This window comes from Halictus rubicundus, chromosome 2 (assembly GCF_050948215.1).
Source record: "Halictus rubicundus isolate RS-2024b chromosome 2, iyHalRubi1_principal, whole genome shotgun sequence".
In the NCBI taxonomy this organism is placed as follows: Eukaryota; Metazoa; Arthropoda; class Insecta; order Hymenoptera; family Halictidae; genus Halictus; species Halictus rubicundus.
Window position 1 is genome coordinate 19,640,994 of NC_135150.1, and position 22,189 is coordinate 19,663,182.

At 41.9% G+C, this 22,189-nt stretch overlaps 3 protein-coding genes across 4 annotated transcripts; 1 reads left to right on the plus strand and 2 right to left on the minus strand.

The window, feature by feature from the left end:
- Positions 1 to 40: 40 nt before the first annotated feature.
- On the minus strand, positions 41 to 4,371 carry Nopp140 (nucleolar and coiled-body phosphoprotein 1). 2 transcript variants are annotated; one of them, XM_076805816.1, is made up of 4 exons: positions 4,194 to 4,370; positions 2,301 to 3,905; positions 2,140 to 2,226; positions 41 to 1,030 (listed from the first exon to the last, which is right to left on the minus strand). In XM_076805816.1, exons 1-4 carry the CDS (start codon positions 4,293 to 4,295, stop codon positions 875 to 877), a joined length of 1,950 nt encoding a protein of 649 aa, XP_076661931.1. In that variant the 5' UTR covers positions 4,296 to 4,370; the 3' UTR covers positions 41 to 874. The 2 variants fall into 2 exon arrangements, with proteins under 2 accessions (XP_076661931.1, XP_076661930.1); XM_076805815.1 differs by lacking the exon at positions 2,140 to 2,226 and adding an exon at positions 1,478 to 1,948 and having other exon boundaries at positions 911 to 1,030; positions 4,194 to 4,371.
- Positions 4,372 to 4,781: 410 nt separating this feature from the next.
- On the plus strand, positions 4,782 to 6,229 carry Mad2 (mitotic arrest deficient 2). Its single transcript, XM_076805843.1, has 3 exons — positions 4,782 to 5,260; positions 5,333 to 5,695; positions 5,800 to 6,229. The coding sequence occupies exons 1-3, from the start codon at positions 5,188 to 5,190 to the stop codon at positions 5,997 to 5,999; spliced, it is 636 nt and encodes a 211-aa protein (XP_076661958.1). The 5' UTR covers positions 4,782 to 5,187; the 3' UTR covers positions 6,000 to 6,229.
- A 6,325-nt stretch (positions 6,230 to 12,554) lies between these two features.
- On the minus strand, positions 12,555 to 14,912 carry LOC143365554 (uncharacterized). Its single transcript, XM_076805847.1, has 2 exons — positions 14,759 to 14,912; positions 12,555 to 13,114 (listed from the first exon to the last, which is right to left on the minus strand). Exons 1-2 carry the CDS (start codon positions 14,888 to 14,890, stop codon positions 12,842 to 12,844), a joined length of 405 nt encoding a protein of 134 aa, XP_076661962.1. The 5' UTR covers positions 14,891 to 14,912; the 3' UTR covers positions 12,555 to 12,841.
- Between the last annotated feature and the right edge of the window lie 7,277 nt (positions 14,913 to 22,189).

Below are 22,189 nucleotides of genomic sequence, written 5' to 3' on the forward strand. Positions count from 1 at the left end.
ATGGAATGGACAATACACAGGATAAGAAAACAAGGTATGATTACGTAGATTACACACTCTGTATATATTCATTTTTCGTGATAATATCGTACAAAGATGCGTATTTTTAAATTAACAATGAAATATAATCGATCGCGTATGTCCGAGTGTTGGTTCGTTTTTTTAGTTTGCACATAGTTAAAGGCGATCAACTCCGGAAAATTGATTGCGTGTCGGATAGATGTGTGTATAAAAAGTCTCTATAGTCATAATTTATACATAAATATTAGTCCCGCGGACGCGCGATGATTTTCATGTCATCGCTCGCGGATAATCGTGTATTGACAACAAATACAAAGAAAAGACAGCGGAAACTATCAAGTGACAAAGTAGAAAAACCTCCCTCAACGGAATAGAAGCTTAAAAATGATAATCGTCTAAACGATCGACTACAATTTGGACCTAAATATTAACTGACGATCTGCGTGGGAATTTCCTATCTATACTAGGAACACTACGTTCATGACATATGTTATATATTGCAATAAACAACGTTGAATATACTTATAATACAGAAGCTACCCGGCATCGAGGTAGCTTGGATTTAACTATACCTCTCGTATTAAAATAAATTGGTGATTTCACGGGACTTTCGAACGACAAGTGGAAATCTCACAGTCTTACAGATACTAATTGTTGAAGAACGGCAACCGTGTCGCCCGATAAGAACGAAGAGCGATCTCGCGTCACGTCAACGTTGCAGCTTAAAAAACACCCTAAAAAGATCGCCTTGACAAACGAAAGATTAGGGATTTCCTTATGATACTTCGCTTAACTAAACGTACTGGCTAATCGCGTCCAAACATTTACACACACGCTTTACAATACGCCCTGCTCAATCCTCAAACTTAATGGAATTGACGCCCATATCTATTTGACCGCCGCGGTAGCTACCGCGTTTCTTCTTCGTTTTTTCGTGACGAAATGACTTCCCTCTTGTGAACTTCAGGTCTTGATTCGCTTTCTCTCCCCAGGAGCCTCGTGCACCTTTCTGTCGAACCACAAATTCTCCTTTTAATTATCGTTCCGACACTTAACTTGCTAATTAACAAACTGCGGATCTCTTTGCAATATGAACGGTTCTCTGCAGAAATTTATTCAGAACATGTCCTATCATTTTACACGAAAACGTCTCTACAAAATGTCTATAATGGTAAAATAAAAATTCTCAAACTGATAATTTGTGCGAAGGTGGTAGGTCAAGTGTTAGCTCTTTATACTTGAAAACTAAATGTTTCTTCCGACCTTGAATGTCTCCATTCTATAGGATTTCTTTTCATTTTATGCAAATGAAAGTAATGGAATTTACTACTACCATATTTACAAATTTAAAAAATTTGAGAAAATGATATTCTGCTGAAGGTTAATAATTTCTATTTTAATTTTTGATATAAATGCATACAGGTCCGCAGTCTACGCCGTATCGACAGCCCCTCACCTTTTTACAAAATATTTTTAATTAATCGTCAAACGTTATCTTTTTGTTTTGCGCAGGCGGGCTGTCAAACGATTTCCTTTTATCGAAACCACCCCTGCCCCCTCTGAACCCGCCGCGTCCACCACCCCTATCGCCGTCCCCATGACCCCACGATTTCCTAAATCCGTCGGATTTGCCCCCTTCGTTATCGTGACCGCCCCACGACCTCCTGTTGTCGAAACCACCCCGACCACGACCTCCGAAACCACCTCTTCCACCTCTGTCGCCGCCGCCTCTTCCACCCCTATCGCCACCTCGACCGCCTCTGAACCCTCCACGACCTCCTCTATCACCACCACCGCGACCGCCTCTATCACCTCCTCGACCACCCCTAAAACCTCCCCGACCAAAACCGCCTCCTCTACCTCCACCAAAACCACCCCTTCCACCATGTTTCTTAAAACCACCCTCCTCTTGATTGTCATCCTCCTCCTAGAACAAAAGAGAAACTCAGGTCAATCGCCGTTTTCGTTTTGTAATGTCGCAATAAAAATTTCAATGAATCCCCTCCCCAAACTAGCACTCTGAAAAATAGGACTCGGTGAATGCACGGAAACATGGTCTCAAGCTATCACAAAACGGCGAGTGACCTGTGCCTCTCGGATCTGTTTCCGAGCATTTACCTTTGCCTCGAATGAATTGTTCGCCAATTTAGGGTCCATATTTACTTCCTCGTCCTTTACGCGACGGAACGGAGTATTTTGGGATCGCTAGATATAAAGTCAAAGAAATTATATGTATGTACTCTCTTCTAAACAGAAAAAAAAACAGAAAATATTTATACCTTGTCCCCGTTGAAACTGGTAGCTTTCACGAAATTACTGTAGTTATTTTTCTGGCCTTTCGGGGCAGGTTTCTCCTCATTCTCGTCATCCCCGTCCTCTTTGCGTTTTCTCTTTTCCGGTTTGGCTGGGGTCTCCTGTTCTTCCTCTTCATCAGAATCGCTATCCGATTCGGATTTCTTCTTAGCCGCTGCTGCTTTTGGAGCAGCTTTGCTGATAGGCGCAGCCGTTGGTTTCTCGTCCTCTGACGAGTCGGAGTCGGAATCCTCGCTCGACGATTTGGCTTTGGCACTTGGTTTCGCTACCTTTGCTTGCGCGGGTACTTTCGCGGGTACTTTCGCGGGTGCCATCTCTTCGTCATCGTCGGAATCGTCCGAGCTGGACGATTCTTTCTTTTTCGCTGCTGGTTTTACTGCAGGCGTAGGTGCCTTAGGTGCTTCTTCCTCGTCAGAGTCGTCAGAATCATCGCTGGAGGACTCTGCCTTCTTAGCTGCGACTGCTTTAGCTGGTTTCTTTGCAACAGGCTTAGCCGGCGTTGCTACCTTAGCAGGAGGTTTCTTAGCTGGTGGTTCTTCTTCGCTACTGTCGTCGCTAGAAGACTCCTTCTTTGCAGCAGCAACAGCTGCTTTGGGTGCTACCTTTTTAGCTGGAGCTTCCTCTTCCTCGCTACTATCATCGCTGGATGATTCATCCTTCTTCGGCGCAAGAGGGATTTTAGGTTTCTTTGTAGGTGACTTTTCCTCTTCGCTGCTTTCTTCGCTAGAAGATTCTTTCTTTGCAACTGATCGTTTCACGACTTTACTCTGCTTTTCGGGTTTAGCTGGAACCTGCTTTTTCTTTTCTGGCACATTCTTTACAGCTGGAGTCGCTTCTTCTGAAGAATCGTCGGAATCGTCGCTGGAGGCTTTAGCAGGTGGCTTTGCTGGTGGTTTTACTACAGGAGTTTTAGGGGCTTCCTTTTTCGAGGAATCGTCAGAATCATCGGAATCGTCGCTGGACGATTCTTGCTTCTTTGGTGTAGCTTTTACCGGAGCAGTTACTAGAGGCTTTTTCAGAAGCGGCTTAACTGGACTCTCTTCTTCACTGCTGTCATCGCTAGAGGATTCTTCTTTTTTGCTAACGGGTTTCGCCGGAGGCTTTGCAGCTCCTTTAGCAGGCACACTTGCTTTTGCATTTTCCGAGTCAGAGGAGTCATCGTCAGAAGATTCTTGGGGTTTAGCCGGTGCAGTTACTTTAGGAGTAGATACTGCTTTTGGTTGAGCTTTAAGCTGCTGCTCTTCCTCCTCTGAAGAATCATCTGAACTTTCTTGTTTCTTTACCGGTGTCTTAGGAGCAGGCTTAGGTTTGGCAGCCGCTTTCGGCGCAGGCTTCTCATCTTCGTTGGATGAGTCATCCGATGAAGATTCTTGCTTTTTATTATTTACTACGTTAACTGGAGCCTTGCCATTTACTTGTGGAACTTTCTTCGGAGCCTCGTCTTCGCTTTCTGAACTCGAGTCTGAACTGCTGTCTTTAGCTTGCGCTTTTATGTGTAATTTTTTTGGCGAACTCTTTTGAAAAAACTGAATTACCTCTTGTATCGTTGGCGCTCCTTTCGGCAGCGCGGGCTGAAAAAATAAAGCAAAATGAGCGGCTTAAATCGCTAAGTGAACGTTGCGAATCAATTCACCAAGGTAAATAATATTTGCGCGGACGAGCATTAATATACGGTCGCAAAAACAACGAGGACCGCGAGAGTCAAGGCCAATTTAAACAGAAAATTTCGATATAAAATAAAGACAGTATTTCGCCCACGTGGTACGGCCGAATGGCGGCACATCACACACCGCATGGGCAGTGACGCTATAGCGATCGACCGTTACAAGTATATAGGTAAAATATTTGCGTAACCTCACCGCCTTTGTTTTCTTCTGAAAAACCTTCGCTAACGACGCGTCCTTTTTTAATAAATAATCGTACACAAGTGCGGAGACACTCAGTTCTTCAGCGGATGCCATGATGGACGCGTGTGGAAAGAGCTGGGAAAATTAACCGCAATTGAAAGCTAGATACGTAAACCTTCCACTTTAATTCGAGTGGCGCTGTGATCAGCCATGAACTAAATACAACGAAGACTCGTGGTTCCATGTGGTCATTTTAATTGCTTGCGGAACACATTATCGGCCGGACCGTAGAGCGAGCGTACTCAGCGTACAGTTTTTGTTTAAAAAGAGCGTTTTGTATGTTTTCCCTATCAAATGTTCACTTTTTCTGATCATAAAAATTATTACATACAGTTTCTAATATAATATCTTCTTTCATATGCTGAAAGTGTGATAAAACTCAAACATCGCGATTTTAGACGAAATTAGTTTGAACTTTCCGAATTGATACAATATTTCAGCAGTATTGCATTAAAGCATGACACTTGTTGTGATAAAACGTTAAATGTGTATAGAGGTACGACGATATTCTTATTCGATGTTAAACATGCTGGTTTAGTACTTGAAACTGAGGATCAAAAGTAAGCATTTAGTCAGCCAATGGCGGTGCAGGAGAAAGATCTTTTGTATTTCCCCATTCAATTGCAACTATAAAGCCATTGCTGTGTACAATAGTGAAATATATTTCCCTTACCTAATTGTATGAATATTCCTTCTGGTTATTCCAGATTTCTAACACAGTATCTCGCTGTAAATTCAATTCGCAGAGTTCTCATTCGGTAAGTGTTCTCAAACCCATGAAAATAGTCCTCTCGCGTTCCCATTGGTGGAATTTCGGCCACTCGGACGCGCATTGGTCGTTTTGAAAGTAATAAACCGGCTTCTATTGCAACCCGTCAGGTGTTTCCGTTTTTGAACGAAAGTTTAGCTTGTCGAGACCTGTTCAAAGATAATTCGTTTGCAAATAATGACGGAAACGCAACAGAAAGCAAAATGTATCACGTTGAAAGGCTCTGCGGCATTGGTTAAAGAGTACCTGCGTAAGTTTTTCTCAAACTAATATACATTGTTAACGAATCTGTTGTTTTATGGATCCTTTGTTCTTGTCGCAGTTTACGGAGTCAACAGTATTTTGTACCAAAGAGGCATTTACCCACCAGAAACGTTCGAACCCGCCGAGCATTTTGGTTTGTTCGTTTTAATGTCCACGGATGATAAGATTAAGAGTTTCTTGGACACTGTTCTTAGTCAGATTCAAGAGTGGTTGATTCAGCGAAAAGTACAAAAGGTGACTTTGGTCATAACAAACGTGAATACCAAAGAAGTTTTAGAGAAATGGGACTTCAAGGTTGACTATGAAGCTCAAACCACCAACGGAGCGAAGGACAGCGTTAACAGTAGTCTCCCAGATGTTGGATCAAAGGATGCGAAGACTATACAGAAGGAGATTCGCGAAGTAATACGTCAGATCACAGGTAATCTTTATTTAATTAATTCTTTCAGGTGTATACAGAGGAGCGCAGAGGTTATAGTAAGAAAGAGACTCGACCTCCTTTCCTCATGGTCATTTTATTATCAGGAACGGTGAGCTTCCTGCCATTGTTGGATTGTTTATGCTCCTTCGATATCTTGACTTATACTGTACCTGATTGTGGTATTCCAAAAGAGTGGGACGAAACTCAACCAGCTTTTATTGCCAATAGCCAAGAGGTTCAATTAAGATCATTCTCCACTTCCATCCATAAGATGGATACTATAGTTAGCTATAAGAACGTCTAGGCATAAGCGTCTTGCTACTAACAGTTGTTGAAATCCATTTATGCTGACTATTGTTGGTTTCGATGGTTGCAGCGATATTTATTGTTAAAGACTGCTATTTAAGTCCTGATTGGAATGTGAATGAATAATTGCAGTGATTGTGTTATTTTTAAGAGTCTGTATATGCGTATAAATCCTACTATAGTATTGTCTAAGAAGAGTTTTATATAAATATATATTTTTTAACAGAATTTGACTATCACAGATTGCTTTCTAGACTGCAGATCTTTATGCAAGTTTCTCATATATTACCTTTTAGTAATATTTAGGATTATGAATGTTTTCTTGCGTTTTAGAAATTTGCTATAAATGTATAAAGATCTGTAGTTCGTTTATAAAATATTGGTGCCTCGAATGGTCCCTCCTGTTGAATCCAGTGGTTTGGTCTTCTATTCGCTTCTTTCTTCTATCTCCTTCCTTTGTTTAACTAAGTTGTCTAACAATCGATCATAAAAACACGAGAGATTCATCATTTGACTCTGGATGTTTGTGCAGAATAAAAATTGTCTGCATTGGTTACAAGAAACAGTGTTGGTTCATCTACCAATTTTTGTATGAAATCAATTACCACTTAGGTTAGTGTATTTAGCACATATTTTCTTGGATATGTCTGCAACGAAAGAGTGTAGAAGAAAGATTTTTACCACGGGTTGTTTTCACCTATTCAACGCATGATAGCCAGTTAATAATGAGTGCATCTGTGAACTGATTGGTTGGTGGAGAAGGAAACGATAAATGTGACAAGAATCTTGGCAGATTTTATTAAAACATAATTGACTATTACACTTAACACAGGAATTATATTATTTTACTTGGCAAAGCATGAAAGATACGACTAGAATAAAATATTCCTCGTGTCTCACGTTCGTCACATACGAAATCGCAAGTAACGTCGTCGGCATTACATAAATGTTCCATCGCGTGTACGGTTGCTCCGCAAAATCTGTTGAACATTTCTCTCTCTCTCTCCCCCTCTCCTTCCTTTCGATGTACACACGACACGAATCACGAAACAAACGTTATAATCCGATCATGAAACGCAGGATCGAAACTAAATCCTCGGGAGCACAGTACACGTGGACTCTAGGCGCCTCTCGTTCCGTAGAGAAGTAAACTGGGCTGCGAGTTCTCGCAACTCGAAATGGAAATACAATAGAAATCTCTCGCGTGTGTGTCTCTTACTCTCGTTCTCGCTTAAGTTAAACTATGGTTCTCGCCTTCCTTTTTTCCCCCCTCGAGGATCTGTCGAATAAATTGGTACTGGTCGTGAACCGTTTTTCCCGGACGCCCACTTTTAGGGCCGGGTCCTCTCGCGAGTCTCGGACCACTTTTTCGTTCATTCTTTTATCGCTCGTATTTTTTTTTTAGCTGCTTTTCTTTTTTTCATTAGGAAACATCAACAGCAGTTTATGCTTTCGTTTAATACTTGCAGCGTTCGTTTTCCCTTACAACAATTTTCGCTATTAACTTCGTTAACGTACTTCGTGCTGCTAGAATTTTAGCCTTTACGATCCATAGTGCACTTTCGTTTTCGCTATTAGACTATCGTTGGAACGCGATCGTTCGCTCATCACGCATCGTAAAAAAACGAAACGGCTCTGTCGGCCCTCTTCCTCTCCTATCCGTTCCCTTCGTTCTACTTTCTGACGACCGTCGCGATTGTTCAAACAATCCTGTCGACGATTCGCTCGATTCTCTGGAGAAAATTCTCTCTCTCTCTTTCTCTTTCTCAATCGGTCTCGCACGAGGGCGGACGGGCACGTCCGTGATTTAATCTTTTAACACTGTACGCAAGCTGAACGCTCTCGAATCTCTCCTAGACTATTTAGATTCGCGTCGGTTCTCTTCCTGGTTAGTTTACACACTGCAAAAGCTGCTGGAAATACGTTGAAGTTTATAAACATTACTAAACCGACTGGTCCGCCGTGAACTGTCTTCGTGACGCGCTTAGGGGGTTGCTAGACATCCGCTCGTAGGCCAGAGTTCACCAAATTTACTTTCACCCCTTTTCACAATTTAATGGTCTTATCGATTTCACCGAGCTTTAATGTAACTGTCCAGAGATCAAGTCTATTATGTCAGTCTTTCTGATGTCGCGGAGCAAAATTCATTTTTATTTGTCCATTCGATAAGAAAAAAAAAACACAGTACTGAACGAATTTAGGGTCCAGTTCTCCGTTTAAGGAAAGATAAATAATGAAACTTGTAAATTTCTTCTGGAAATAATAAATTGATGTAATCAGGGTGCACAAGCTTTGAAGAAGCAGCGAAAAGAGGGTTGAATTGATAGAAGGGTTCACCGAGGATTAAATGATATTATTTTATTTAGTTACATCAGCAAATATACGGCTGTATATGCTATCCATTCTTCAATATATAATGCAAATTGGTCAATATTTGTAGGAACGTAGCTGATCCTGTTCTCGATCGTATTTTAACCCTCAAGTGTAATTTCTATTGCACCCTCGAATCATTTGTTCCTTAATTCCTACCAAAAATGGAATATTAGACATCAATTTTGCTTTGTAGCATTAACACAGATTTAGGAAATATTAATTTATAATCGCAAAGGGTTGTCGCAGCCCTAACGAACAGCGCACTTAGATGTTAGTATAATCTATCCAAATCTAATTTTAATTTAATCGGACCTTAGACACTCATAGTGTGAGTGAGATAGTAACAAAACGGTCAGAGTTGACAATGTGTCGAAAAGTTATTAAAATTAAGAGTTGTCCTTTGTGAAAACCGTTACAATTTGAAGATCATGGAAATAAGAAAGAGTAACAATAAATGAGAAATTCTGTACTGAAGGGTTGGTATTTAGATCATAAAAATAAGATGTAATAATGAGAAATTCCGCTTTTAGGGGTTGTATAGCAACTTTGGTGACCACTGGCTGGTAGATTGGTCTTTCTCAGAGCTCGCAGCTTCTGATCGTCGTCTCCAACTCCTGTGGATCGACATTCGGGGTTCGTTGGCTCAGCTAGTTCGCGTTTGTTTTAAAAGAAAAACAAACGAATAGGTTTCGTCACAACGACTAGGCACAGCACCGCGGACCAGACCGAGTGTCGTGTCGCTATAACATTACGCGATAATTCTCTTGAGTACCGTAAAAACGCGTCTCCTAGTAAAAACATTGAAAAATAAATAACGCGAAACAATATACAATATTTTACAGTAGCGCGTTAGTGGGTTTTTGTTTGTTTGTTTGTTCGTCCGTGTACAGGGCAACATTCTCGCGGGCCGGTGGTCATCGATCTCGAAAGATTGGTCACGTTCCCTCGGGCGATCCTCGCGCGCAGGATCGCGATCGACGACTCATCGATCGGTCGTGAATTGAACTAATTAATCAACATTCGGGGTTTAACCGGTCGTCGTTCGAACGGCCCCGAGAGAAATTCCGAGAAACCTCGGTTTTGTTTTCATCAACCCCTGTCATGTGTATTATGGACCATGCGACGCGACGCACCTCTTCGCGTTTTTGTCACTCGTTCTTTATACACCTCTACTTAAGTTTACCTTGGACTAATCGCTATATTTCGATCTTTACGTTTCGTTTTTTTTTCTTTTATGCGTAAAATATCATAAAATACATTCCTCTTTTCTTCGCTATGACTGGGCCACGCGATCCGCTCGGCGATCCTTCGATCATTTAAATCGATTCTTCCTCTTTCTCTCTGACTCTCTTTGTTATTTCTTTTTAGCAGGAACGTTATGCGAGAGTCTTCATACTGCTCTTGTTCTTATGTTCGCAAGCGAATCCTCAATCCGTGAAAGACCAGAAGACGTTAGAAACTAATTGCAAGTTTGCTCCTTGGGAAGGATGCACCGGACGGAACGCGGGGCCGTCGATGACTTACGGTGACTTTCATACAAATCGTTCGATGGGTACGAGCGACGTGAAATGAACTCGTAACGGAAAAGCACGGCGGCACTAGTAAGCTTGCACGGACATCATACGCTACCATGATATATTCATCTCGTCTCTGAAAAAGTCTTTGGTGTGTCGCTAGAGTGGCGAAAGTATATATATCTCTCTCTTTCTCTCATTCTTTCTCTCGCTCTCGCTTTCTCTCTCTCTCTCCACAGCGGAGAACGCTGTTTAGGGAACACTCTGCTCGCTCGTTCGTACGGCAATCTATACGGTATAATCGTTTCATACCTCTAGAAATGTAAAAAGTAGGGACGCGTGCGCTCGCCGATCGATGTCGACGCGAATTCGCGAATTGTTCCACCGTTTTGCTAACTATACCTCCATGGGAAGGCTCGGTTTTGCGGAAAGAAGCTTTTTCGCCCCCTAACCGGTTGCTTTCAATTTAATCTTGGATATCGTGAGCATTTTCATGTTTTAAAGTTTCCTTCGTTTTACGATAAAAATGTTTCAATCACAAGGAATAGAATGATGTTTATTTTTGCAAGTCCAATTCGTTGATTTGAATATCATAAATCTTTTGGCATTTTCTTGCCAAAATCTACAGGATTGCATAAACAAAAGTTAAAAATTTCTGGTTTCCTGAGGTAAAGTTAAGCCAAAAATTGAATTGAATCTCATAAATATTTTGCAATTTCAGAGTAGTCTTTGATTTCTTGGTGAGAAGCTTCCATCACGAAGAATGCAATAACGCCAATTTTCTTGAAATATTATTCATTAGTCAAATGTTATCTTGACTTGAAAAAATCGGTTCGAACCACAAACTTTTTAAAATTCAAGGACAGGCCCCTAAGAACCTGTAATCATCAAGGCTGGAGGGACTTCACAGGGACGAGTAGAAAGTTTCGAATTTCTCATAAAACCTACGAGGGTGCTTCTGTTGCGATTTTCCTCCGACGCGATCAACGCGTGGTTATTTAAGAAATTGACTTTTATTCGACATCTCGATCGATCGGTACTTGGTGCACACGCGCCGCACCGGGGGATACAAGGAATACTTTGTACAAGAGCGTCCTGGACGCGTCTGAACGCACGCTTCGACGAACTGTCGCTCGAAAAACGAGGAGCACCTTCCATCAGCGGATTCGTTCGCGATTTTGGAATCTTTTGCCGGGTCTTCGAGGCTGCCGACACTGAATTAATCCTGTTGCACCGTTCAGATAATCCTCAATAAGACCTCCAAAAAGAGAAATAAATTCCTATTTCCTTCGTACGTCTTGCAATTAATGCAAACAATTTTTATTTTGTATGAAAATCCGCAGTCTAGTAATAAGATTGGAAATATTCGTCAAAGCTAGTATATCGTACAAACGTCGTTCCCAGAGGGTTAGTAACAGCCAAAACAAAAAAGTTGTATGTTCGCACTGTAAATTCGAACGAATACAATCTTATTATTATAAAGCAATAGACAGTCTGTGACATAGAGCGTCATATCAGTCGCGTTCTGTGTACAGCAATTCTAGTATTAAAATTGATATTCACCAAGGAAAAAAAGGCATTTCTACAGCTAAATCTTTGTCCATACAAACTAGAAGTATCCGGCCAATTTATTCGTCTCTACAAGAACAAGTATAACCAACAGCAAGGATCCACTACTAAACCGAATTGTACTGAACGATGCACGAGGATTGTCGAACATTTCTCGCTATCAATTGTTACAACAGTAGACGATGTTTGGTGGCGGTCGTTGTTCGATGTTCTCTGTTCAAGTGTACCGTTCCTCCTCGAGCCAGGGAATAAATACCGATTAGGTTCTTCTCGTGCCTTAAAACAAGGACCAGGAGACAGCGGTTCCGAGGACGAACGAGATCGCAGTTACACGTTGGGCAATGAAAACCTTTACCGAATCCACGTCGGTCCGCGCAATTACGTTTCTCCGCCTCGAAGACACCGGCCGCCACGTAGGGAGACATGGTTGATCCCGGAAATCCTATTACAAGATCCCGAGATCGTCCGGACGACGAGTCCTTCTTTCCGCGATCCCGTAAAACGGAATCGTCGCGTCCACGTGGCGCCGTAACGATCCGCACGTGCTCACAGAGAAGCTTTACGACGTGTCCACCCCCTCGCCACCCCTTCACTTCGACTTTCTCTCTTCGCCACGGATTTGGGAACAAAAATGAAAGTTCGTTTGTCAACGGAGATCACGGCTGTCGCCCGGAAACCGGCGGAGGCGCGAAGGATCGTCGAGATTTGACGGTCGGTTTAATTTCACGCTGCTGTGAGCGATCTAGCTAGCCCTTCGAAGGGAAAATTGGTGAAAGGTAAAGTTACCGAAAGGGATAGCTTGGAAAAATTGTGCTGCTCTGATTGGGGAGGATCCCTTTTGCAGATGGATAGTGTACCGGTCCTCAATCATGTACCCTGACTCACGTAATTGAAACGGAAATATTTGTCTCAATATTAATATTAATCTTATTTGTAGTGAATGGTTAGGATCTACAAAATGCAAGAAGATTCGAAGTGTACTTTCTGGATGATACATCTCAACTTTTCAAAGTGTTACGGTGGAATAATTTCTTTTGAAATCGTTGTAAACGACTCGAGCTTTTTTGGGAAGCTAGAAAAGCGATTTTTATGCGAGGTGAAGTATGAAAACAATTTTGGAAAAATTGCATTTGATCTGAGTTGCCCGCAAAATAGTGCAGGTTGCATTCTACAGCTTGTTATCTGTCTACAGTCAATTTTTCACGAATAGCGACATGCAACTCATAATTTTCAGGACTTATCCAAGCTTCTCAAGACATTTGGCCCAGTTTCATGGAACGTAAACGCTTACACCAGTAAGTGTACATCATTAGAGACTCGAATGTCCACCATCATCCGTACAAAGGCTAATTAAAATCGAGGTGGTGTAATTCAGGATCTGTCTTTATGATTGTGAGTTACTTTGGTCACGATATTTTTCCTCGCCACACATGTGCGGTTTTTTCGCGTTCCCCGAGGCATACGAGAGAAAATGAAACGGAGCGAAGAGGGTGGTTTTGTTCTCGCTGTTTTCGAACGTCGAATTCAACCGCGGCGACCCTTTCCCGTCTGCGAACACGATGTTTTCGTTCGATGGCTTGTCCCAGTCCAGATCTCTTCTTCGTTCTCGCTCGCAGCTCGCTTTAGAATGCCGTCGAATCGCTCGACGACGATGATTCTGCAATGGAAAGAAAGATTGAATCGATCAACTGAGGGTTAATAGAGTATTCAACGATTAGGGAGAAAGGTAGCTACTGTTGGAAGCTTTTGGATCTCGAATAAGGACTCTCGGGCTGTTCTAGAGCATGGTTTCCATAGCTTTTCTGGCTCGCTACCCTCTTTTCAATGGTATTTTTGTTCCTCACCCGCTTGATAAGGTATTCTTGCGACTGATTCTGTATAACGCGATCTATAGTCGGCGGATTTTATGTATTTATGCCAAAACGAGGTTAAATTTTAAAGACAAAAATAAAAAGATTTTAAGAACGTGAATACATTATTTCGAGCTTACTGAAATTTTGAAAGGAAGGAGGATATTTATATTTGGCTCTTGTCACTTGCAAATTAATGCAGAACATTTTCATTTGCATAAAGATCTGCAAACTGGTTGTCAATAATCATTCGTGAACATAACGATGTCTATTAAATGCACGAGTATACTTGTGTTCATTTAAAAAGTAATGTATTCTGCCTTATCAAGGCACAGACTAAATAAAATTACAAGAATTAAAAAATTATAAGATTCGAATGGTATCGTGCTTTTTAAGAAAAAGTTGGTTATCCAGAGTTCATATATTCCCACAATCAGAATTTCCACGATTGTTAGAGTCGTAAAGAACCAGGACGAGGATAAGGAAAATCAAGTAAATAGAAAGGAAAATTTTTACGCCCCCTAAATCTCCTTAGCGTCCACGGGAATGGGAAACCATGCCCTGAGATTGATCCTCCGGACAATCAAAGGTTCGTAGATTGTTCTCGAGGGACTTACGAAGGTCTTACGGTAATTCTCGAAGGGACAACCCAATGACCTTAGCCTTCCCCTTAGGAATATCACCTAAGGGTCCAGGTTTGACGCTAAGGGTGGCCTGGATGTCTTGGTCTTGAGCTCTGACCATCCTATTCGTAACGTAGATTCGTTTTGCGAAGCTCCAACAAAATTCAAGAAGGAATTCGTCCAGTCGATGTGTTAACCCCTTATTTTAACGAGTCCGACTCGTGATGAAGATTTTAAACAAAGTCCTCCGAGGATATTATGCGTTTATTGCAAAAATGAGTATATGAAATACAAAACAGTGAAAACATTTAAAGAATTTGAAAAGGCCGCTGTATTCTTTTTAACATATTAACCTTCCCTCTACAACCAGGATCATTTATATTCGGAGCGAAATTTTACTCTTGAACTTCTTTCAAATATATTTTTTTTACAATAATTATCTATTAAAGTAGAGACTCCAATACGTGTTCCGGAATATTTTTAGATTTTTTTAAAACCTATAACAGTAACAATAAGTTGTGAACGTAAACGACCATGCAGACGGCATCAATAAAAATAAAATTGCAGGCGGGGGCGTTAAAATGATTTAAAAAATAAATAAATGTCCCTGCAGCTCCTGTATCTTGCGATTGATGCAGACGTCTTTTATTTTGCATAAAGATCCGTAGTCTAATTATGAATACCGCGTGTCTGTATTAATAATGGAACTAATAGAGAATTGGCTGGAATTTAGATGCTGGCCGAATTTTAGCTATTTTCCTCTATCTTTTCGGAGACAATTGCGGAAAAATCCGGTGTAATTAGCGCGTAATTAGCGAGAGTGGTTACCTGCGGAGGACGATCCGAGCGATCTATGGTGCCGATCGCTATGTCCCAGGTTCCGAGGGGTGGGGCTGGTTGGTTGCGCTTCATTCGGGAATGTACGCTCCTCGGCGATAGTTCGTGCTCGCTAGTTGGCATAGTCGTTCGGCCGACGGTCCAGGATGCAGGACTCGCGTAAATGACGTTGGTCGGTGGATCGCTTCATCTCCTGGGGCTCTCCTGCTGCAGGAAGAGTAGCCGCCGAAATTATTCGTGAACCGCGAAAGGGGTAACGGGACGACGGGACACCGGGCCCCCCGGACTTTCCGGCCTAATTAGCCCGGATCCATTAAGTTTATCTGGGGGCATCGGGGTCGCCAAGTTCCCTTGGGGAACGCCGACGCCGTAGGAGGAAAGTTCGGTCAACGGGCGGCAGAGATAACTCTGGACTAAGTAGCGAATGATTAAGCCGGAACACCGTAGATCGTATGTTTCTACCGCAGCCATCCGAACTACGACCCTAAGTAACAATTAGCCCGTTTCACTGAATCTCCGCGCTTAAGAGCCCTGCGGTTACAACGAGGCCTTCGCCTCGGTTCTACGTGACGCGAATCGCGAAAACATTCGCAAAATCGCAGACCCGCTGCAACCCTTTGCGGTCCGAACTACTACCTTTTATTTCAGAAGTTCCCACTACCTCGTTCCATTCAATTATATTCACATATGCAACTTTGTCAGTCCGACAGTTCAGAAATACTGCAATTGTTCTTACGTGTCACGTAATTGTGGTATCATTGCGGAATGTAATGTCAATCAGGCAAATCAGTATTAGTGCAAATGTTATTGTTCAGTCTTGCTCGAGGTAGGACTAGCAACGATTAGAACTACGATAATTTTTACATTAAATATATTTGTCTTTCAGCACGTTAAGTACACCAAAGACGGTGGACGGAATTGTTTGTCCAGATTGAAAAATGAACTTTTGCGCTAATATATTTAATGCGTCAAACCTGATTGGGATTTGGAAAATGCAAGAGTCTTGAAAGAGTACTCGGTATCGCACGTCTTAATATTTCAATTTCTATTTCGTTAAATAAGTTACTTTGATTTTATGGATCTTTTGTGTTAATAGAAATATAATTCTCGTTCGCGAAGGGTTAACTAATAGCTGTTTTTGCGACACAGTTCAGCGACGTTGCAAAACCGATGGTAGCTCTGTTAATGTATTAGCAAAAGTTAAAATCATGTTTATGTTATTTCAGCCACGAGAAACGAGGAATTTGTGTGAAGGTCTGCAGCATATCGATAGCAAGTATCGAGGTCTGAAAGATTCACGCAGCGAAATGCGCGCCTTTCTTCGCGCGTTGTTCGCTTCCAGTGCGGAAACGTTTCCCGGCGACTCGGCCGGAAGTAATTCGTAGATTAATAAACGCGGAACCCGATGTGTAATATCCAGCAGCTATCCCGGGAGTCCTTAGATAGCGGCGCATCGCAGAGGAGCGCGGAGGATTGGTCGTTTCGCGAGAGGGAACGCAGAGAAAGAGAGCGAGAGAAAAAGAAAGGACGAGAGAAAGAAAGAGAGAGAGAGAGATGGAAAGAAAGCAAGGGGAGAAAAGAGCAGGCGAAACGTTGGGAAAAGAGTGCCCTGGGATATGAGGTTCGCGATATCCGGAGCTCTTTCCTAACTCGCTGCAACCTCTGCACCGTGGAAAAAACCTCGCTGGGAATAAAAAAGAGCCGGAGCCCGAAACGCGAGCTCGAACGCCTCCCGAGAAAAAGGGCTCGCAACGATCGTCGGGGAAAAATCGTTGCCCGCGTTTTCCCTGCCGTTGAAAACGGGTTACAGGAAACTCGTACGTCCTCCGCCGCACGGTATACAGTCGACCATTTGTTCCGTCGATCGCTCGGTTAAATCAACGCTGCCAAATATTGTCGCTTTTCGGATCTTAAAATGTACTCGCTCGAACGCGTGCTTTCGCGAATTTATTTAACGCGAACCGTAAGCCCCCCGTTCGTGAGATTTTTCATACATGTATTGACGGGTTTCGAGCTATATTCAGAATTTTTGCAAGTTCGTCCGCCCGCTCATGTACGACACGTAGACGATGATTTGTTCGGTCGATCCTTGGGCAAAAAAATGCAGCACACTCTGGAACGACTAATTTTGCGAATTTATTTAACGAGAACCGCAAGCTTTCAGCAAATGGTATTTTGCGTATATATTCTTTGGGGTTTGCAGTTATGCTCAGAATTTTTGCACGCTTGGCCATTCGCATATAAACAATAAATAATCGACGTTTACTCGGTCTTAATTATCACCTAGTTTTCCGAATTTATTCAGCAAAAACTACAAGCCTTCAAAAAATAGTATTTCGCCTACACATTCTAGTACGCTCGAGGTATTACCCAGAATTTTCGCGAGCATTCTCGTTGAAAACTCCCAGAGAGTTGCACCCGACGCAAGCTACTGCAACCTTACGAGCATCTTCGCGATACTTCTCCGCGATTCGAAGCCGTACAAATATTCAGTCTAATGGGAACTGGTCTTGAATCTGCGGGTAAGATGCTCCGAGCATCGAAGAAAGGGGATTCGACAGCGAGGCGTTTTCCGAGGGAGTCTGGGACGCCTATCGCGGTGGTCCGCGAAGATTTGCAGGTGCGGGGGCGGTTTGCAGCGTGTGCAAGATACGCGCCCTTAACGCCACTATAATGGACTTGCAAACTACTCAACGCGCGGTAACCCGGCTAACTTAGTACGGTTCCAAAGCCGATGCGCTCTATACCGAGCCATAGGACACTTGCGAGTTACGAATCCGGGGACACACCGGTACAAGTGCTGACTATCGCGTATTAGGGAAACCGCGTTAGCGAAACTCGTTAGCCGGTGCACAGTGGGCCGTTTCTATAAAATAGTTGGAATTAATACAAAAATTTCCATGTCATGGAACAAACTAACCCGTGACGATAATTTCGAATAGAAACGAATAGAATTATTCGTTACATCGAAATAAAATTCGCATTCAAAATTATCCATTTGAATAAGGAAAGGTACACGATCAATCAAAATTGTTTATTTCTTACAAGAAACGATCAAAGTCGAAGATAGGTTTGTGTGATTTCCCTATATATATGTCGCCAAGGCCTGGATGATAAACGTCGCGGAATTATCTCCGCTACTCGAGAGGCCTTGGACGACGAGGAGTGTAAACATAACAAGACCCTTGTTGTTGACATATATCGAGAATTCACTGTGATTAACAGAGGCATGCATTTCGTCCAGCTTTTCGCTGATTCTGGCCCACTGTGCTGTCTGAGGGCCGTTTTCGGGGGGTGTAAGAGGGGGTGGGTATATATTCGGGGATGACGGAAAGTAAGCGGGGGAATTAACGACAATTAAAATCGCTCGATGTGAAAGGGCTCGGAAGGATAGGTAATCGGCAGCCATGCCGCACAAAGACCCGGTTACGAGCGAGTCCGCGCGTCTGTTCTTTGACAATCGAAATCAATTACTCGGACAAATTGTAACGACCGTGTCCCTCGAGGGAGGCGAGCCAGAGATAAAAATTAAATTTCCCGCTTTGTTTCGCGCCGGCCCGGCCGACCGGGAATTATTTTTTAATCGGCGAGAAAGAGAGAGAAAGTCGAGCTGCGTCGTCGATGATCGTACGCCGCTGATAATTGCGCGTGAATTCGGCCAGCGGAATCGTCGCGCGTCGCAACGGGTCACCAGCTGGGACAAGAACCACCCCGGTGACTTTAACGATCATAGATAAACCTAATGGCCCGTGCTAATTAGAAGTAAAGACCATTATCGGGCCCTCCGCGGCCAGCAAAAACGAATTTGTCCGCCGCATCTATTACCGATTCTGTTTGCTCGCACCGATCTCGGATTCGCGCCGCGAAATACCACGCGTGGAAACGAATCGCGTTAATTTGCATATTCACCGACGTTTCTTTTCACTTTCTAACACTCTATTTAACGGCAATTTTCTAATAGTCGTTTTAAATCGAAGATCGACGGTCGAAGACCACAAGAATCTCAAAAACGTACACAATAGTACAATTATGAAAGCATATTGAAAGTAAAATTAGGTATCTACGTAAGAACTGAAGATGGGATCTTAAAAGCAAATTAATAAATCTGCAGGCTACAAGTGTTTCTTGCTCGAAACGGTTCATAAGATTTTATTTTTAAAATCGGACATTTCGTATGCAGCGAGCTAATAAAACCAGGGACCAAAAATAATAGTTCTTCTAAAATTTTCTACGATAAAAATCATTAATAGAAAGTTGATTATTATAGAAATGTAAGATAATCTAAACAAGATATAAAGAAAAAAATTCGAAGAACAAAATGATTAAAAAATATCGATTTTTATACTTTTCGGTTACAAATAACAGTTATTAGTGTCCAAAAAATTGGATCCTCTTCGATAGCTGTTATCGATGAGAGAAGTTCATTTCGATCGCTCATAATAGTTATTAATGAGAGAAGTTCATTTTGATCACTTGTAACAGCTATCAATGAGAGAAATTGATTTCGATCGCTCATAACAGTTGTCGATGATCGAATTTCTTTTCACTTGTTCATAAACAAGTGAGTTTTATTTAAGGTCCTTGAATAAAACTGCAGAAGCTAGCTTCGATCATGCTTGCTTGGTGTGCGGGTATCCGAAATTACGGGCTCGGGTCAGGCCGGGAATTTTTTGCGGGCTCGGGTCGGGATCCCGAAAGTTTATCAACACATAAATATATTCGGTTATCTGTTGTTTTGGGTTACGACTTTCGATTCGGGACTTGACGCTTAATTCAGTATATAACTTTTTACTCGGGTTTTGTTCTATAACTTTTCAGTTGTAATTTTGCAGTACAATTAGATGGAGGCATTCCTAACTTTTTTAATTTTCCTTGGTTACAAATCGTAAATCTGGACCCGAATATATTTATGTGTCGACAGGAATTATAATTACAAAGTAATTGAATTATATTGTAATTCAATCATATTGTAACTTATAATTCAGATCTTCGTTCAATTAAATTGCGATGTAATTCAATTGTAATTAAATTACATAAAATAATGTTACGTATTATGAACGAGGATGAGGAATAGAAAACACGCCGCACAAACAGTAAACAAGTATATGAAAAAAAAAAACATAAAAATATATCGCACTTCTTCGAAGTTCTGGGCTATAATTTGGAGAGCTGTATTTTAATTATATTGTATTTCAATTGCACATCTGATTAAAATATTTAGTAATTGAATTAATTGAAAGGTTTGAATTATATAATTCAGTTACGACGTAGTTGAATCACTATATAATTGAAATACAATGTAATTCAATTGTCTAATTGAAATTAATACAGACAATTTTTATTTTGCATTAAAATCCGTAATTATAACGTTCCTCGAATGAATCCAAGTCCAAATCCAGTAAGAAATGCATCGATATAAATTTTACAGATTCTGTGACTAGAATAAAAAGTCCGGCTCGTAGTAAAAAAAGATCATGTTCCTCGATCAGACAGCACTCTGGTAAGACAATGAGCGAATTGTTTGTACTCAGTCCCGTGAATAAATCGGATCATGGAAACTGGAATGAGCTTTGATCCCCGCTAATGAAGACGGTTCGTCTTTCGACGCGAGATTTTGTGCTAATTCAATTACCCCCTACCTTCGATAGAAATAATCGATAAAAATCGACTAGTATCAAGCAAATAACTAGAACATTGTGTCTTACCTTTGGGAATCGATGGCGTGGCCGGACGATCGTCGCGAGCTGGGTGCGAGGCGGCGGCGACGACGAAGTAGAAGTAGAAGTAGAAGTAGAAGTAGAAGTAGAAATGGCTGGTGGATGAAACGGGGTCGCGAGGTGGGAGAAGTGCGGGGAACGAACGAGGTAAGGTCGCGGCGAACAATAAACCGCGAACCCTCGAGAAATTCCGGGTGTTCCAGGAGGAGCGGGGGAATCGCGCAGGGAAATCGAGAGCCCGAGGAGAGCGAAGAAGATGAGGACGCGTACGTAGGAACCTGAACGGGTGTCGTTGGGAAGGGATGTGGGTGAGGCTACAACAAAACAAAACACGATGAATGTCCCGATGTGCAAGCTGCAAGCATAACAATGTCACGAAGATCGATGGTTAGTCTTTGTCGCTCCGTTCGTTCCGCTGCGTCCCGCGAATTGCCTGGATAGATGGGCTCGATAACGCCGCGATAAATTCGTGAGTGACAGTTCAATGTAATATCCCGATCGAGAGACTAGACTTTCTCTCTCTCTCTCTCTCTCTCTCTCTCTCTCTCTCTCTCTGCCTCTGGCTCGTTTCGAGGCGTCTCTGTCCAGACAATCCATTCGCAGCTTGATCGGGAATTAGTCGTTTAGATCTGCGGAATCAGTCCCCTAACTCTGCCACCTTCGATCGATCGCGAGTTCTGCTCGAAGTAGATTTACAGTCGGCGAGCAAATTATTCGCGCCACGACGTGAAAAATTCATTTTTTGAACTTCTTTGTATTCTATAAATATTCTTGTGCTACATTTGCACGCGCTAGGAATGAAGATTTGCATCGACTCATTCAATTTCTTGAAGTCCTTTGCTCTTTACAGAATTCTGTGCATCAATCAAAGATAAATAATTCAAGAAGTTTTAATGAATTCTTCGGCAGCGACGGCAATTTCATTCCTAAACCGAGAAGTTATCTCGAATAATTTACTTTGATAACCTCTTTCGAGATTGTTATTTAGAAGAGAATGATTAATCTTCCCTTGAATATACTACGGTCATTAAACAGCCTATTAATAGGCTTCCGGCAGCTAAAGCGTTAAGCTGGGTACTTAAGCTAGTATTCTATAAATATTAGGTCATTCCGTAAATCGTGTCGTTTTTCGAAAAGCTTTAATCCTTTCATCTACCTTTAATCAGTGTTGTGTTACCCATTTTTTAAATTTATTCGACCGTAAGACGTTTTAAACGAAAAATTTCAATACTCGCATTTAACCATTGTACTGTCAATCGTGTTCGACGTAATTATATTCTTTTTAAATGCATTCAACCTGCGATGCTAAATCTGTATTTATTAACAATCATTCTTTAACCATACTCAAATACAATACACGATTCTGAATGCTTACGCATTGTAGACTGACAAGAGGACTTTTAAAACCGCAGAGAGATGTCTATATAAAAACGGAGCCTACACAAAACATGGACGTACACACACACATCAAGCGTAGCAACAAACGACACAACTTCAGCGACGATCTAATAAAAGTTAGGTGGCCTAGAGTTCGTGTGACTCATTCCGCAGAATGTATTAATAGCCAAGCAGAAAATTAACACTTCGAGCGTCTCCCAGAAATGGTAACCGATATCATTTATACGGCTATAAAAATAAAATTCCTTCGTAACGTATTCGGTGTACCAATTCCAGATATAACTCTTTAAAATGGGAGATTGGCAGA

Excerpts from the sequence above, each read along its gene's own strand:
- Mad2 (XM_076805843.1), top strand. The coding sequence starts at position 5,188 with ATGACGGAAACGCAACAGAAAGCAAAATGTATCACGTTGAAAGGCTCT. Across the intron at positions 5,261-5,332 it reads ATTGGTTAAAGAGTACCTGC|TTTACGGAGTCAACAGTATT; the intron begins GTAAGTTTTTCT and ends TTCTTGTCGCAG. Across the intron at positions 5,696-5,799 it reads AGTAATACGTCAGATCACAG|GAACGGTGAGCTTCCTGCCA; the intron begins GTAATCTTTATT and ends TTTTATTATCAG.
- Nopp140 (XM_076805815.1), bottom strand. The coding sequence starts at position 4,295 with ATGGCATCCGCTGAAGAACTGAGTGTCTCCGCACTTGTGTACGATTAT. Across the intron at positions 3,906-4,193 it reads TTCAGAAGAAAACAAAGGCG|CCCGCGCTGCCGAAAGGAGC; the intron begins GTGAGGTTACGC and ends TTATTTTTTCAG. Across the intron at positions 1,949-2,300 it reads CCAGTTTCAACGGGGACAAG|GAGGAGGATGACAATCAAGA; the intron begins GTATAAATATTT and ends CTTTTGTTCTAG.
- LOC143365554 (XM_076805847.1), bottom strand. The coding sequence starts at position 14,890 with ATGCCAACTAGCGAGCACGAACTATCGCCGAGGAGCGTACATTCCCGA. Across the intron at positions 13,115-14,758 it reads GCTCGGATCGTCCTCCGCAG|AATCATCGTCGTCGAGCGAT; the intron begins GTAACCACTCTC and ends TTTCCATTGCAG.